Raw genomic sequence first — 15,538 nt, forward strand, 5'->3', positions numbered from 1 at the left:
CCAGGGAAGCCCTCTTTTTTTCTTGATGAGCCTGGTTAAAGGCTTATCAATTTTATCCTTTAAAAAAAAATCAGGTTTTGATTTCATTGATCTTTTCTAATTTTTTGTTTGTTTGTTTTTTGGTCTCTATTTTATTTCTTCTCTTTATTATTTTCTTCTTTCTGCTTACTTTGGGCTTTGTTCTTTTTCTGATTCTTTTACATGATAGGTTAGGTTGATCATTTGAAAGTTTTCTTGTTTCTTGAGGTAGGCCTGTATTTGCTATAAACTGCTCTCTTAGAACTGCTTTTGCTGCATCCCATAGATTTTGGAAAGTTGAGTTTTTATTTGTCTTAAGGTATTTTCTGATTTCCTTTTTGATTTCTTCATTGACCCATTGGGGCTTTTTTGTAGTGTATTGTTTAGTTTCCATGTGTTTGTGTTTTTCCCATTTTTCTTCCTGTGATTGATTTCTAGTTTCATACTGTTGTGGTTGGAAAAATGTTTGATATATTCTCTTAAATTTGTTGAGACTTGTTTTGTGGCCTAGCATGTGATTTATCTGGAGAATATTCCATGTGCACTTGAAAAGAATGTGTATTCTGCTGTTTTGGGATGAAATGTCCTGTAGCTATCGATTAAGTCCAACTGGTTTAATGTGTAATTCAAGACCACTGTTTCTTTATTTTCTTTTTTTTTTTTTTTTTTTGCGGTACGCGGGCCTCTCACTGTTGTGGCCTCTCCCGTTGCGGAGCACAGGCTCCTGACGTGCAGGCTCAGCGGCCATGGCTCACGAGCCCAGCCGCTCCGCGGCACATGGGATCTTCCCGGACCAGGGCACGAACCCGTGTCCCCTGCATCGGCAGGCGGACTCTCAACCACTGCGCCACCAGGGAAGCCTCTTTATTGATTTTCTGTCTGTCTGGACAATATGTCCCTTGATGTAAGTGTGGTGCTAAAGTTTCCTACTGTTATTTTATAACTGTCTGTTTCTCCCTTTATGTTTGTTAATATTTGCTTTATATATTTAGATGCTCCTATATTAGGTACATATATGTTATTGAGTGTAATATCCTCTTCTTTTTTTTTTTTGCGGTACGCGGGCCTCTCACTGCTGTGGCCTCTCCCGCTGCGGAGTGCAGGCTCAGCGGCCATGGCTCACGGGCCCAGCCGCTCCGTGGCACGTGGGATCCTCCTGGACCGGGGCACGAACCCATGTTCCCTGCATTGGCAGGCAGACTCTCAACCACTGCACCACCAGGGAAGCCCCATCCTCTTCTTTTATTGATCCCTTCATCATTATATAATGCCCTTCTTTGTCTTTTGTTACAGACTGTGTTTTAAAGTCTACTCTGTCTGATATGAATATTGCTACCCCAGCTTCCTTGTCATTTCCATTTGCATGAAATACCTTTTTTCATCCCCTCACTTGTCTGTGTGTGTCTTTAGCTCTGAAGTGAGTCTCTTGTAAGCCGCATATAGATGGGTCTTGTTTTTTTTAAAATCCAGTCAGCTACCTATGTCTTTTGATTGAGTCGTTTAGTCCATTGACATTTAAAGTGATTGTTGATAGGTATGTACCATTTTGTTGCTTGTCTTCTGGGTGTTTTTGTAGTTCTTCTCTGTTCCTAGTTTCTTCCCTTGTGGTTTGATGATTTTTCTTAAGTGGTATGCTTGTGCTCCTTTCTCTCTGATTTTTGTGTTTCTACTGTAGGTTTTGATTTGTAGTTACCATGGGGTTCATATATGTTGATCTATAACTGTATCTCCTTGTTTTAAACTGATAGCCATTTAAGGTCAGACACATTCTAAAAGATGTATGTTTTTTCACTGTTCTCCCCTATGTTTTGTGTTTTTGATGTCATGTTTTATATCTTCATGTTTATCCTTTAACTGTTTATTGTAGTTATAGTTGATTTTACAACTTTTGTCTTTTAATCTTCATACTGGCTTAAGTGGTTGATCCACACCTTTACTATCTATATGTTTGTCTTACAAGCGAGATTTTTCCTTTCCTATAAATTCTTACTTCTTGTTATAGCTTTTTCTTTTCTACTTAGACAAAACCCTTTAACATGTCTTTTAGAGTTGGTTTAGTAGTGATGAGCTCTTTTATTTTTTGCTTCTCTGAGAGGTTCTTTCTCTCTTCTTTAATTCTAAATGATAATCTTGGTGGATAGAGTATCCTACATTGTAGGTTTTTCCCTTTCAGCACCTTAGATATGTCATGCCACTCCCTTCTTGCCTGCAAAGTTTCTGCAGAGAAATCAGCTGGTAGCCTTCTGGGTATTCCCTTGTATGTTACTCTTTGTTTTTCTCTTGCTGCCTTTAGAATTCTCTCTTTAACTTTTGCCATTTTAATTATGATGTCTTGGTGTGGGTCTCTTTGGGTTCGTCTTGTTTGGGACTCTCTGTGATTCCTATACCTGGATATTTGTTTCCTTCTTCAGGTTTGGGAAGTTTTCAACCATAATTTCACCAAATACATTTTTGACCTCTCTCTCCCCTCCTTCTGGGACCAGTATAATGTGAATATTAGTACGCTTGATGTTGTCCCAGAGATCCCTTAAACTGGTCTCATTTTTTAAAGATTTTTTTGTTGTTCTGATTAGGTAGTTTCCATTATTCTGTTTTCCAGATCAAATGTGTGTTCTTCTATATCACTTGATCTGATGTTAATTCCTTCTAGTGTGTTTTTCATTTCACTTACTGTATTCTTCAGCTTTGACTTGGTTCCTTTTTATATTTTCTAGTTCCTTGTAAAAATTTTCACTGTGTTCGTCTGTTTTCCCTAGTTCAGTTAGCACTCTTATTACTAATGCTTTGAACACTTTATCTAGTAAATTATTTATCTGTTTCATTAGTTGTTTTTTTTTCAGGTTTTTTCCCTGTTTTTTTTGTTTGGAACAAATTCATCTGTCTTCTTATTTCGCTTAACTTTATGAAATTAGGTGAAAAAGTTACCTATCCCAGTCTCGAAGGGGTATCCTTGTGTGGGAGCATCACTATGCAGTCTCTGTGTGCCCAGTGCCTTTGGTGGGAGAACTGGATCTAAAGTAAGCACAGGTCATGTCTTTCCCCAGGGTGTGCTGGCAGCTATCACCTTGGTGGGAGGTGGGGCTGGAGGTAGAGGGGCTAGAGCTAGAGCCAGAGCCAGGTGTGAGCCAGGGCTTCTCCTGTTCTCAGTGGCTGTCACTGCCCTACTGAGAGTGGTGTCTGGTCCCAGGATACTGGAGCAGAAGCCGAGGTTTGGGTCTGAACTGGTTCTGTTTCCTCTAAGTGTGCTTTCTACCCTGCTCCCAGCAATGGCACCTTTGCCCCAGAGGGGGTGGTGCTGGAGCAAGAGGGGCTGGAGTGGGTGCTTGGCACGGGCTGGGGCACACTCTGGGGCAGTCCTGGCATGCCAGTCAGCTCCAGACCACTCCTGATCTGTTGCTTCTACGAATGCCAGTAATGGCTGCCCTTGCCCCAACTGAATGCCATGCCAGGTCTGAGCTGGCTTCGTCCCCACCCCACCCCCCAAACTGTGCACTCTCCTTGGCACCGGCAGCCTTCTCCCTAGCGTAGAGCTGTGCCAGAGCCAGGGAATCAGTGCAGCTGCTTGACGTGGGCTGGGGTGTGCACTGGGCTGGGGCATTTGCAGGAAACCAGCCAGAGTCCCAGGCTGTTTCAGTCAGCTTCCTGCACCTTGTTCCCTGGAGTAAGCAAGCATGTGCTTGTTTTTCATGAGTGGAATCTAGGTTTCTAACAGCTGTTCTGTAAGTCCTACTGGTTTTCAAACCAGCTAAGGGGATTCATCTTCCTGGTGTCAGACCCTAGGGCTGTGGTGCCTAATAATGTGGTTTGAACCACTCACCTGTGCACCCTTATTTTTGGCTGCGTTGGGTCTTTGTTGCTGCGCACAGGCTTTCTCTAGTTGCGGTGAGAGGGGGGCTACTCTTTGTTGTGGTGCGCAGGCTTCTCATTGTGGTGGCTTCTCTTGTTGCAGAGCACGGGCTGTAGGTACACGGGCTTTAGTTGTTGTGGCACGTAGGCTCAGTAGTTGTGGCATGTGGGCTTAGCTGCTCTGCGGCATGTGGGCTCTTCCTGGACCAGGGCTTGATCCTGTGTCCCCTGCATTGGCAGGCGGATTCTTAACCACTGCGCCACCAGGGAAGCCCTGTGTACCCTTTTTGAGCAATTTTGCTTTTAGTCATTTATCGTTAGATTGCACTTCTGAAATGTTCATAATTTTGTTTCGAATAGGGGAAAATTGGTCTCGATCTACATTTATTCTAAAATATCCCAACAATATGTATTTGGTTCAGTAAATTTTGGTTTTATCCAGACTGTGAAATATCAGGGAGCTGCTTACATTGATGGTGTGAATGTTTATTGACAATATAGCAAATGGGAAAACAAGTCATGGAGTCATATGTTAAGTATGAGCTCCATTTTTTTCCTGGTTGTTAATAAATACTGATTTTTTAAAAGTCTACAAGTATTACACCACAGTATCAGTAGGAGTTCCTCTTGGTAATGAATAGTGAGGGTGTCTGTGGCAGGGAATCAGCTTCCATGTGGTCCTTCAGGTGATGCCACCCAGATGGTGCCAGCATCCTGAAACCCAAGGAGGATTGTGTAATCCCTCTCTTCTTTGTCCCCTCCTAGGGGCACAGGTCGTGACCTGATTGCTTCTCTTCCTACCCATATTCCATGTGGGTTTTTCTTTACACCCTTGGTTGTATAAGAGTCTTTCTGCTAGTCTCCAGTTTGTTGTCAGTGGGAATTGCTCCACATTGTAGATGTATTTTTGCTATGTTCATTGGGGGGGAGGTGAGCTCAGCGTCCTCCTACTCTGCCACCTTGACCTTCTCCTTGGTGCCATACTGTTTTGATTACTGTGGTTTTGCAATATAGTTTGAAATCAGGGCGCATGATGCTTCAGCTTTTTTCTTCCTTTCTCAAGATTGCTTTGGCTATTCATGGTCTTTTGAGCTTCCATACAAATTTTAGGATTGTTCGTTCTGTTTCTGTGAAAAGTGCTATTGGAATTTTGATAGGGATTGTGTTAAATCTGTAGATTTCTTTGGGTAGTATGGACATTTTAACAGTATTAATTCTACCAATCCATGAGCACAGAATATCCTTCCATTTATTTGTGTGATCTTCAGGTTTTTTTTTTTTTTTTTTGATCTTCAGGTTTTTTTCCATTAATGTCTTATAGTTTTCAGTGTGCAGGTCTCTCTCTCACCTCCTTGGTTAAATTTATTCTTAGGAATTTTTTACTTTTTGATGCAATTGTAAATGGGATTGTTTTCTCAATTTTTTCTGATAGTTCATTATTAGTGTATAGAAATGTAACAGATTTTCGTATATATATATTTTGGGGGGGGGCATGCCACATGTCTTGTGGGATCTTAGTTCCCTGACCAGGGATTGAACCCGCACCCTTGGCAATGAAAGTACGGAGTCCTAATTACTGGTCTGCCATGGAATTCCCTGTATATTGATTTTGTATCCTGCACCCTTACTGAATTTATTAGTTCTAATAGTTTTTTGGTGGATTCTTTAGGGTTTTCTTTATATAAAATCATGTCATCTGCATATAGTGACAGTTTTACTTCTTCCTTTCCAATTTGGATGCTTTTTATTTTTATTGCCTGACTGCTCTGACTAGGACTTCCAATACTAGGTTGAATGAAAGTGGCGAGAGTGGGCATCCTTGCCTTGTGTTTGATCTTAGGGGAAAGGCTTTCAGCTTTTCACCATTGAGTATGATTTTATCTGTGGACTTGTCATATATGGCCTTTATTATGTTGAGGTGTGTTCCCTCTATACCTAGTTTGTTGAGAGTTTTTATGAGTGGATGTTGAATTTTTTTTTTTTTTTGTGGTACGCGGGCCTCTCACTGTTGTGGCCCCTCCTGTTGCGGAGCACAGGCTCCGGACGCGCAGGCTCAGCGGCCATGGCTCACGGGCCCAGCCGCTCCGCGGCATGTGGGATCTTCCCGGACCGGGGCACGAACCCGCATCCCCTGCATCGGCAGGCGGACTCTCAACCACTGCGCCACCAGGGAAGCCCAGTGTTGAATTTTTTCAAATGCTTTTTCTGCATCTGTTGAGATGGTCATGTGATTTTTATCCTTTTTGTTAATTGTGTATATCGCATTGATTACTTTGTGGGTGTTGAACCATCCTTGCGTTCCTGACACTGGCATCTTGTGCATTCCCTGTTTTAACCTAACAGATATCACCATTATGCACCCATTTGGTCAAGGCAGAAACTGAGTCGTCATAGATGCTTCCCTCCTCTCCTTTCAGTCATTTATTACTGTGCCTTCAGCATCTTTCTTTTTGTCCTCCTGGATACTGCCTGGGTTTAAGCATCATATCCTATCATGATTGGCAGAAATCTCCTAAACTGGTCTCCCCACTTCCAGACTTTCTTGTCATGTTTGTCCTCCTTGTGTTGGCTGCAGAGAGATCTGCAGCCAGATCTGATGCTTTACTCCCCTGCTGAAAACCTGTGGCTCTCCAATGCGCTGTGCCCCCTGCTTCCTTTCCAGGCCCATCTGCCATGCAGTCTGTGCACCTGTTATTACAGTGGTTGCTGCTCCTCACCCCAGGCTTCCCTGCACTCACCTACCTCCTGGTCTGTCCTTTGACAGCTCTGGGAAGCTGCTGCTTCTCTCTCCCTCTCTCTCCATCTGTTGTAGATGTTCCCCCATCTGCCTCTAGCATGCTGCTTAGTGACCAGGGTGGTAGAGAATGGTTGTGTTTGGGTTTGAATTCCAGCTCTGCTACTTCATAGCTTTCTGAGTTGTTATTCTCTAGGCCTGTTTTCTACGTGGGTCAGGTGAATGAACAATGCTCCTTTGCAGTGTGGAGAATACAGTTTTCACCTTACCTCCTCAGGTTACTTATATGAACATCAGGAATCAGCTCAGCATTTACCTCCCTGAACCAGGCCCCTCTCCCCAGGGTTGTGTTTTAATAGTACTGGCTAGTGAGTGTCTAATTTGTGCAAAATATTTTCCTAAGTATTTTGCATGTCATTTAATCCTCACGAGATCTACCATTTTCCAGAACTGTAGACAGAGGCTGAAGTGTCAGTGCTGCCGCCACTGGTAAATGATGGAGGTGGGATCCTGAACCTAGAGTCTGGCCTGAGAAGCCTGTTCTCTTAACTGCTGCCTCTATCGTATCAGCTTGTTAATTTACTCATAGCAGTTTTAACCGTTTGTTGCATAAATAAGCAGTTAGGTGACATGTGAAATGTCTGGCTTGCTGCCTGGCACGGAGGGGTTCAGAAAATGTGGCATGAACAGCTCTTATTCCCCGGCAGCCTCGAGGACGTACGGGCCCTCAAAGGGAAGTGCTTTCTTCTGGATTCCTTGCTGCCGGAGTTGCTCGTGTTTCCTGCCCGAACAGATCTGCATGAACATCCACTGTACCAAGCTGGTCACCTCATCCTACAAGACAAGGTAGGGTGGATGGGTGGAAATGGGAGGAGCGGGAGGGGAGTGGTCAGCCTGGGGTCCCTTTGAGCCAGCCCCTGTGCTCTGCGCCGCCAGGCGAGCTGTCTCCCGGCCATGCTGCTGGCTCCACCTCCGGGTTCCCATGTCATCGATGCATGCGCTGCCCCAGGCAATAAGACCAGTCACTTGGCTGCCCTTCTGAAGAACCAAGGGTGAGTGCCATGGTCAGACAGAGTGGGGTGGGGTCTGATCCTATATTTTATAAGAAGAAATAAGGAACTCAACTCCAGTAGGTCATGAAGGCTGAAAGGAGGTCTTCCCTTTAAATATTTCCTCGTGGACCTAGGGCAGTTCCCTAAGCTTCCCAGTGGGTTACACGTGTGAGATGTGAATCCCTTAGCCCTTGGGGCAGAGGGCCCTGGGCAGTTATTTCTAACCACTGACCTTTACTTTTTTTAACTTTGTTTTAAACTTCACATGACTCACTTTAATTTTTTAATTTATTTTTGGCTGTGTCGTGTCTTAGTTGTGGCACACAGGGTCTTGGTTGAGGCGTGCAGGATCTTTCGTTGCGGCGCGGGCTCTGTAGTTTGAGGCACGTGGGCTCTCATTGAGGTGCGCGAGCTCGGTCATTGTGGTGCACAGGCTGTGCGACCTTAGTTCCCTGACCAGGGATCGAACCCACGTCCCCTGCATCGGAAGATGGAATCTTTACCACTGGACCACCAGGGAAGTCCCCCACTGACCCTTTTTAAATATTGAGAATTTAAAGACATTTAAGTATGATTTTCTGTGTGTCCTGACTTCAGGTACGTGTCACTGTGTCAGACCTGTGGGCTCTTACGTGTTACATAAATTCTCAGTTCACCTCAACTCTGCCCTCCTCCCTAGGAAGATCTTTGCCTTTGACCTGGATGCCAAGCGGCTGGCTTCTATGGCTACGCTGCTGGCCCGGGCCGGGGTTTCTTGCTGTGAGCTGGCTGAGCAGGACTTCCTGGAGGTCTCGCCCTCAGACCAGCGTTATCGTCAGGTCCAGTACATCTTGCTGGATCCTTCTTGTAGTGGCTCTGGTGAGATGGGGGAAAACGCGGCCAAGGGCCCCACAGATCCAGAGCAGCCTTAGAGCGGGGATGGGGGTGTGTGTGGCGGTGGTCGTTCGTTCTGGCCTCGGGTTTAGTTCTGGCTCAGGTTATCCTGTGAATGGTCAGATGTGCTCATCTGTATGTGGGGATTTCATACGAAATCAGGCAGCGTGTGGTGAAAGCACTCTTCCCTAGGGATGCTGACCAGACAGCTGGAGGAGCCTGGGACCGGAGTACCGAGCCAGGAGCGCCTGCGAGCACTGGCTGCCTTCCAGCAGCGGGCGCTGAGCCACGCGCTCACGTTCCCCGCCCTGCGGCGCCTCGTCTACTCCACGTGCTCCCTCTACCAGGAGGAGAACGAAGACGTGGTGCGAGCCGCCCTGCAGCAGAGCCCAGCAGCCTTCAGGTAGTGGGTGTCCACCAGGGTCTTGGGGCGAGGGCCGCCCTCTTACTTAGAAGCCCGTTCCATTTCCTCTCTGCAGGCTGGCTCCTGTCCTCCCCTCCTGGCCGCACCGAGGCCTTGGCACTTTTCCAGGTGCTGAGCACTGCCTCCGGGCCTCCCCTGAGACCACGCTCACTGGCGGCTTCTTCACTGCTGTACTTGAACGGGTAGAGGTGCCAAGGTGAGTGAGCAGGGGGCCTGCTTGGAAGACGCTGGAGGATTGGGACACATCTAACTCACTGTTCTTTTCTTCCAGCTCCGTCTCACAGGCTGAAGCATCAGCCCCAGAAGTTACACCCAACCCAGCTCCAAAGAGAAAGAAGAGGCGGCGAAAAGCAACAGCTGCTCCCAGCTCACAGCCTGGCATGTAGCAGGTGCTCAGAGCCTTGACCCCTCAGGTCCTCCTCTCAAGCTTAGTCTCAGGCCCTCAGCCCCAGGCAGCAGTTTTGTTTGCAAAGGCTCTTTTTATGGCTGGAGGAGGAAAACTGGTAACCGCGTTTCTCCAGCTGGAAAGAGCGGATATCCCTGTGCTGTGGGTCCCTTCCCTGGGCTCTGTTCTTGCTGGTGAGATGCACTGCTTCCCACATAAATAAAAGGCAGGACATGGTCTACGATAGATCACAGTTTTTTTTAATGACATAAGCGAGGAGAACAATCTCATGTTCATACTAAAAATTCCAACTAGACTCACAGGAATTCAGTCTGTATTTGTAATGGAAAGTCCCAGCCTCCCGTCCCTGTCCAGTGCACGTACATGTCCACACCCGCACTCACGCGCTCACACTCAGGCTGCGCCAGGACGCCTGCTTCAGGGGGCTCCTGGATCAACTGTCCTGCCTGTGGAACTGAGGTAAATTACCTAGCTGTAGCTGCAGGTACTAAGCTGAGAGGGGCTACCTTATGTAAGGTATAGGCGCAGGTGTCTGAGGCTCGGGTCCCTCCTCAGCTCCACACACAACAGTTAAGTACTAACAGAGCTCTCCTTGGGGCTGGGGAGGCACAGTCCCCTGCCTGCCACACAACATTCACGCTCATTCACCAAGGGGAGGGGGACTAGTTACATCTACATCACATTATTTATAAAATAAGAATTACATTTTGTGTTTCCGGAAGGAGCTCTAGTCCCTCAGGAAAGCTGCCTGGGACAGCATTTGAGCCTCTTCTTCACACAGGCATAACTTAACTATACAGCTAAATTTCTAGTCAATAGCATTTATACTTAACCACCTCAATGAACCAAGCTTGAAGGAATTTAAAAGGCAATTTAGCTTAAATACAAAAATAAATTTTTATTTTGTTAAAAAATGTTTAAATATTTTTCCTTTTAATTTAGACACACGCATTCATACTTCTCCCAAAGAGGATGGGCATGGCAGCAAGGTTTTTGGGCCTGGGGTATGTGGTTTTGGAACCAAGGAAGAAGGAAGGAAGGGGTGGAGGAAGTAAGATACAATTTTAAAATGTGGTTAATTTAGGTTTTCTAACAGATACTACAAGTGATCTAGCCTACGGTGAAGTTAGACAGGTGGGAAAGAAACAGCAGAGGGAAGAGGCCTTTGCTTCCCCTCAGACCCATCCTCCTTGGGCTGCCAGCCCTTAAAGTCAAAACACCATTTGAAAATTCAGGACTCAGCACTTGTAGCCATAAGTGGTGCTACTTTCCACATTCAATTAGCGAGGCCCCAGGAACTTGAGAAACAGTTAAGTCCGGCACTACCAACATGCCGCCACTCATACAATTCAGTTCTTCCTCCAAACTCGATTCAAAGAGCAATAGACGTGAGCATCAGACAAAATAACACAGGACAAGGCTTTAGACATACGATCCCGGAGAGGCAGACGAGCCCAATGAGGCCAACGGGGACGGTGGGCAAGGAGGCAGCTGAAAGCAGCGGGGGCGTCCTGCCTGCTCCAGGAGCTTCCCTCTCCTGGGGAAGGTATCACCCCTGGGTCTGCCAGGCTAACAGTCTTGAGCCACCAAGCTTTTAGGGGCCAAACTGGCAGAGGTCGGGGATGAAACAGCGGCTCGGACTTGGCAGGAGGAAGTGGAACAGCAGGAGCAGCACCCGCTGGGGTCTCCAAAGGCAAAGCTAGAGTCAGGATCATTTTAAATGGAATCGATCCTGCAAGGAACCAGTAAGGGATGAAGCAGCGAGAAATGGGGAAACAGAGTCCCCTAATGGGACCAGAGGGGGAGAACCACTTTTTATAGCCAAGCCAAGCAAGGTAAAGTTTTAGGGATAATCCATCCCCCAATCCCATCAAGTGCATATCAGAGATGCAAGTGGGTGAGGGCTCTACCTGCTGCCCTCCGGCAAAGCTGGCTCTCAGGGAAAAGGCGGGAAGGGAGGCCGCCTGACCAAGCTCATACACTAAACGAGAGTCAGGGAAGGCAGTGGACGATATGTACAGATGTTTCTTTAGTTCCCTCCAGCCTCACCAGTGGAACTGTTCAAGTAAGGTAGTAATAGGCTTCTGCCCCGCCACATCCTGCCTCCCCCTCCTCCCTCGAGAGGCCCGAGGCTTCTGCTTCCTGGAAGAGGGAAACAGCCCCTGGGGCTGCCACCACCTCCCTGGTGGCCGAAGCCAGAGGTCTGGGGCAGGTCTGCGTTATGGAACTGGAAGGGTCAGAGGCTCTTCCTAGCAGGTGCTGAGGTCCAGATTTGGGCAAGGGAGGCGGGGGTGTGGGGGGCAGGGGCAAAGGCTATTTCTTGCGGGTGTGCTGCCTTCGGGCCTGCAGTCGCTGTCGAGCCCCTGGGGTCTTGGATCCCGCACCAATGGAAAAGGAGGGGGCCGCCGATCCTGGAAAGATTCAACAAGATCTCATCAGGGTAGCTGCTACCTGAGAGCAGTCTCTAAAGAACACCGGATGCTGGGAGAAAGCCTCGCCAAGCTCTAGCAGTTCTTCCGGGGGAGGGCTTATTAAAAAGGCAAAATCCCAAGACCACAGATAGGCTGGGAGCAAGGCCCAGGAAGGCATTTTTACCTGGCGTCCCAGCAGTCTGGCTCCTTCTCATCTCTGCTGCCCAACTCCAAACCTGGCTTGTGCTGGACTCCCAGACGGCGCTCGGAGAGCCGGAGCTGCCAGCCCACCCCACCCCATCTTCAGAGAGATACACAGGTCACACTGGCAACGAGGAGACTGGCCGCTTACCGAAAGGTCCAACTCCGACAAAGCCTTGGGCGGGTGTTGAGGATGCCCCAAAGGAGAGGCTGCTGCCTGATGCGCCCACCCCAGGAGCAGGGGTGTTCTGACCAAAGGCGGGTGTGGAGGTGCCTAGGATGAAGAGACAGCAGAGAACTGTAGAGACCAGGCCGGTGAGCAGAGGGCCTCAAAGCAGAGGGTTATAAGCCTAGTGGGGGGGTCTGCTCCCAGCAGGGCCTTCCCCGCAGGGCCCCTTAGCTCCCATTCAGCCTACTGGAAGGAGGCCTTAACACGCGTTGCCCCAGGTGGGCCTCCCAGCCTGCTAACAGCTGTGCTGCGGTGGAGACAAGCCCCTCAGGTTGCCTTCTGACCACCTACGGCGTAGGGCCTCTGCATTCCCTTGGCCACCAGACACAGCAGCAGATGACCGTCAGTGGACCGCCACCTGTAGCCTGACCCGGTTACCTCCCTTCCACCAGGACTAGAAGCGTTATGCCTCTTCTCCTTGTTCACTGGTCTCCTCCCCTCCACCCGGTGGGTCCCCTGATCTCCCCCCGGGGCCCACTGGGACTCAGCCACCAGAAAACGCCCCACCCTCACTGAGTGCTGCCATCCGCACCAGTCCCGCGGGGAGGGCCGCCTGCTCTCCCAGCTCTTCCTCGTCCCGGGGTAGGGGTGGGGGGCCGGGCTGGGGCGGGCATCTTTCTGGCTTCCTGGGGCCCGGCCTGGCCCCCGTCTCTCCCCCCACTCCCGCCTCCCCTGCAGGCACTGCACTGGCTCTCCGCTCGCCACCACAGCAACTCCGGCTCCTGCTTTTCCTCAGCCTCAGAGAACCTCCGGGCCACCGCCCCTGCTGCTTTACTTGGTGAGTTGCAACAGGCGGGCCTTGCCGGCTACCACTTATTTTAGGTCTGTATCTCGTAACTGAATGGCGCTGGGGAAAAAGAACGGTGCCGAATGGCCTCACTGTAACTTCACAAGCACGCTTTTCCAGCCTCAAAGCTGCCTGCGATCCCATCCCATCTTCTCCCCAGCTCCAAAGCGACCACTTTCAACAGGCCCTGCGGTGCCCTCACACACACCTCCCCCCAGCCACAGCCCAAGCTCTTCTTGTCAGTCTCGGAGGTTAAATTTGTTACTTCCTCAGAAAGGCATCCCTCCACAGTCATTAATCACATACTTTTATTGCTACCTGCCACACTATTTACACATTTAACACCTGTTTCTTCACTACCACAACGTAAAGCTCCCCAAGAACAGACGCCGCACAGCAGACCAAGTCAACTCCTGACCTTACCTCCAAACACAGGTTTGCTGTCCGGCGTGCTGGCCACGTTGAAGGCAAAGGGTGTGCCCTGGCTGGGCGCGCCCAAGCTGTTCTGACTCAAGCCTCCCCCGAAAGGGGTCGTGCTGCCAGTGGTCCCACTCTGTCCTGCTCCAAAGCCGAACGCTCCAGAGGCAGAGCTGGTGCCTGGGGTGGCCGCACTGATCCCAAAGCCCCCACCGCCGGCTGGGGCTGCCGGTCCCCCAAATGTGAAGGGCGATGGTGTTGTGCTGCCGAACACTGAGCTACTGGTCCCACTGCTGGCGGTCTGGGTTGTAGCTCCAAAGCCAGAGGTGGTGGCTGCACCGAAGGAGAAGGCAGCTGTGGTGCCGCCAAAGGCTGGCTGGGTGCTGGCAGGGGTGCCAAAGGCAGAGGCCGTGGCCTTCAGACCGCTGAAGGCCGACTGCGCAGTGCCACCAAAGGCTGGCTGGGCCGGGGCTGGCGCTGGAGCCGCAGTCGGGGCCGGGGCTGCAGAGTTTCCGAAAGTGAAAGAGCTGCCGAAGCTGGGGACGGGGGTCGACTTGGCAGCCCCCTGCTGCTGCCCATCCGCAGCCCCGAAGGCGGGCTGGGGGTTGGCTCCTGGGTAGGACGGGGGAGGTGGCTTGGCGCTCGGGCCGAAGGGAATGTTGAACGCTGGGGCGGTGGTGCTACTGAACGTCAGCGTGGGCTGGCTGCTGCTGACTGGGGCTGAGGCGGTGAGGGTGCTGCCAAAGCCACTAAAGCTGGCTGTGCTGCTGCTGCTGCTGCTGCTGCTGGGGGCGGTCTGGGCGGCACTGGGAAGGGACTGGCCAAAGGTGGCGACTGCTGTTGAAGCGGGCATGGCGGGAGGCTTGCCAAATTGGAATATGGGGCCCACGGCTGGGGTGAAGCTGGCACCGGAAGCAGGGGGAGTCCCAAAGAGGAAGGGCTGGGAGGCGGAAGCGGTGGTGCTAGTCACGCTGCTCGGGGTGCTGGTCGCGGTGCGCACACCGAAGCTGAACGCGGGCTTCGGAGCAGAGTCTGCGGAGGCGCTGGCTGTGGTCATGGACACCACTGCAGAGGTGGCGCCAGCCTGGCCGCTGAAGAGAGGGGCGCTCGTGGTAGTGGCTGGAGTAGCTGTTTGCTTGAGGGAGAAGGGAGTTAACATGGGCACAGATGCAGGTGGCCCCATGTTGCTAAAGATAGGCTTGAAAGTGAGGGGTGGGCTGCTAGTCGTCATGGGGACGGCTGAGCTGGAAGATGACGCGGCTGTGACCTTGGAAGGGCTAGAGGGCAAAGGGCCCTCATTCTCGCTTTTAGGTGGGACCACAAAAATGGGCTTGAACATGGGAGATGCTGAAGACACAGCAGGGGCCGCAGAGGCAGGAGGGTTAACAGGTGGGGTGCTCAGCATTCCAAACAGAATACTCTGCTTGGGGCTGGGAGACGGGGCGGACGGGGCTTGGGATTTGGCAGGTGTCTCAGCCTGAGGGTCCGGAGGTGACTTGGCGTCAGTGACTGGTCCTGGGGAAGAAGCAGGGGTCAGCCCCAAGAAAGTGGTGGTGGATTTGGAGTCTTCGGAGGTGCCTGGAAGGGGTGCTGACTCTGAAGAGCCCAGAGGGGCCAGAGGGCTGGGTGTCTTCGGAGGCGAATGGGCCACAGTGGTTGCCACGCCAGCAGATTCTGGGAAGAAGAGTAGAGAAAGTGAATTTGGAATATCTCAAACATGATGCAGTGTTCAATGCCTAGCACAGTGCTAGGGATTCAACAGTCAACAATTACGACTAAATCTATACCACAGGCCTTTAAACTGTTCATTCCTGAAAGTCAAAGAAGTGTTCATAATTTCTACCCTTCACAGGTCATAAGAAAAACAGAAGAGGATAAAACTTGGCCCAGTTGGGGGTTAAATGTGTAGAAACTGAGAAAAATCCAATTACCTGAACTCAAGTCCAATTAATTATGTAGATATACCTTATTCATCTAACAAAGATGTACTATATTACATTCACCCACCAGGCGCTAAGTACAGAGCATATGACCATGAATGAGATGGTCTCTGCCCATAAGCCCTGGGAGAGGCTGAATACCTAATATATTCTACACTATGATGAAGTGCAGTAGAGGAGTGTGTATATATGCAGTCCCA

General features: G+C 49.9%; 2 protein-coding genes across 3 annotated transcripts in view; one reads left to right on the top strand and one right to left on the bottom strand.

Moving 5' to 3' along the window:
- The window catches only part of NSUN5 (NOP2/Sun RNA methyltransferase 5), a 32,315-nt gene extending 22,737 nt beyond the window's left edge, over positions 1–9,578 (top strand). The window contains exons 5-10 of the mRNA XM_012532749.3: positions 7,306–7,444; positions 7,535–7,650; positions 8,330–8,508; positions 8,716–8,926; positions 9,003–9,143; positions 9,219–9,578. Coding sequence (XP_012388203.1) covers positions 7,306–7,444; positions 7,535–7,650; positions 8,330–8,508; positions 8,716–8,926; positions 9,003–9,143; positions 9,219–9,333 — 901 coding nt within the window. The 3' untranslated portion in view covers positions 9,334–9,578. The remainder of the gene's footprint in view (positions 1–7,305; positions 7,445–7,534; positions 7,651–8,329; positions 8,509–8,715; positions 8,927–9,002; positions 9,144–9,218) is intronic.
- The window catches only part of POM121C (POM121 transmembrane nucleoporin C), a 47,725-nt gene continuing 41,758 nt past the window's right edge, over positions 9,572–15,538 (bottom strand). For both annotated transcript variants that reach the window (XM_049699712.1, XM_004268805.4), the window contains exons 11-13: positions 13,405–15,072; positions 12,117–12,239; positions 9,572–11,764 (exon numbers count right to left, since the gene is read on the bottom strand). In XM_049699712.1, coding sequence (XP_049555669.1) covers positions 11,667–11,764; positions 12,117–12,239; positions 13,405–15,072 — 1,889 coding nt within the window. In that variant the 3' untranslated portion in view covers positions 9,572–11,666. The remainder of the gene's footprint in view (positions 11,765–12,116; positions 12,240–13,404; positions 15,073–15,538) is intronic.

The sequence above is a fragment of the Orcinus orca genome, chromosome 16, assembly GCF_937001465.1.
Source record: "Orcinus orca chromosome 16, mOrcOrc1.1, whole genome shotgun sequence".
Classification (NCBI taxonomy): domain Eukaryota; kingdom Metazoa; phylum Chordata; class Mammalia; order Artiodactyla; family Delphinidae; genus Orcinus; species Orcinus orca.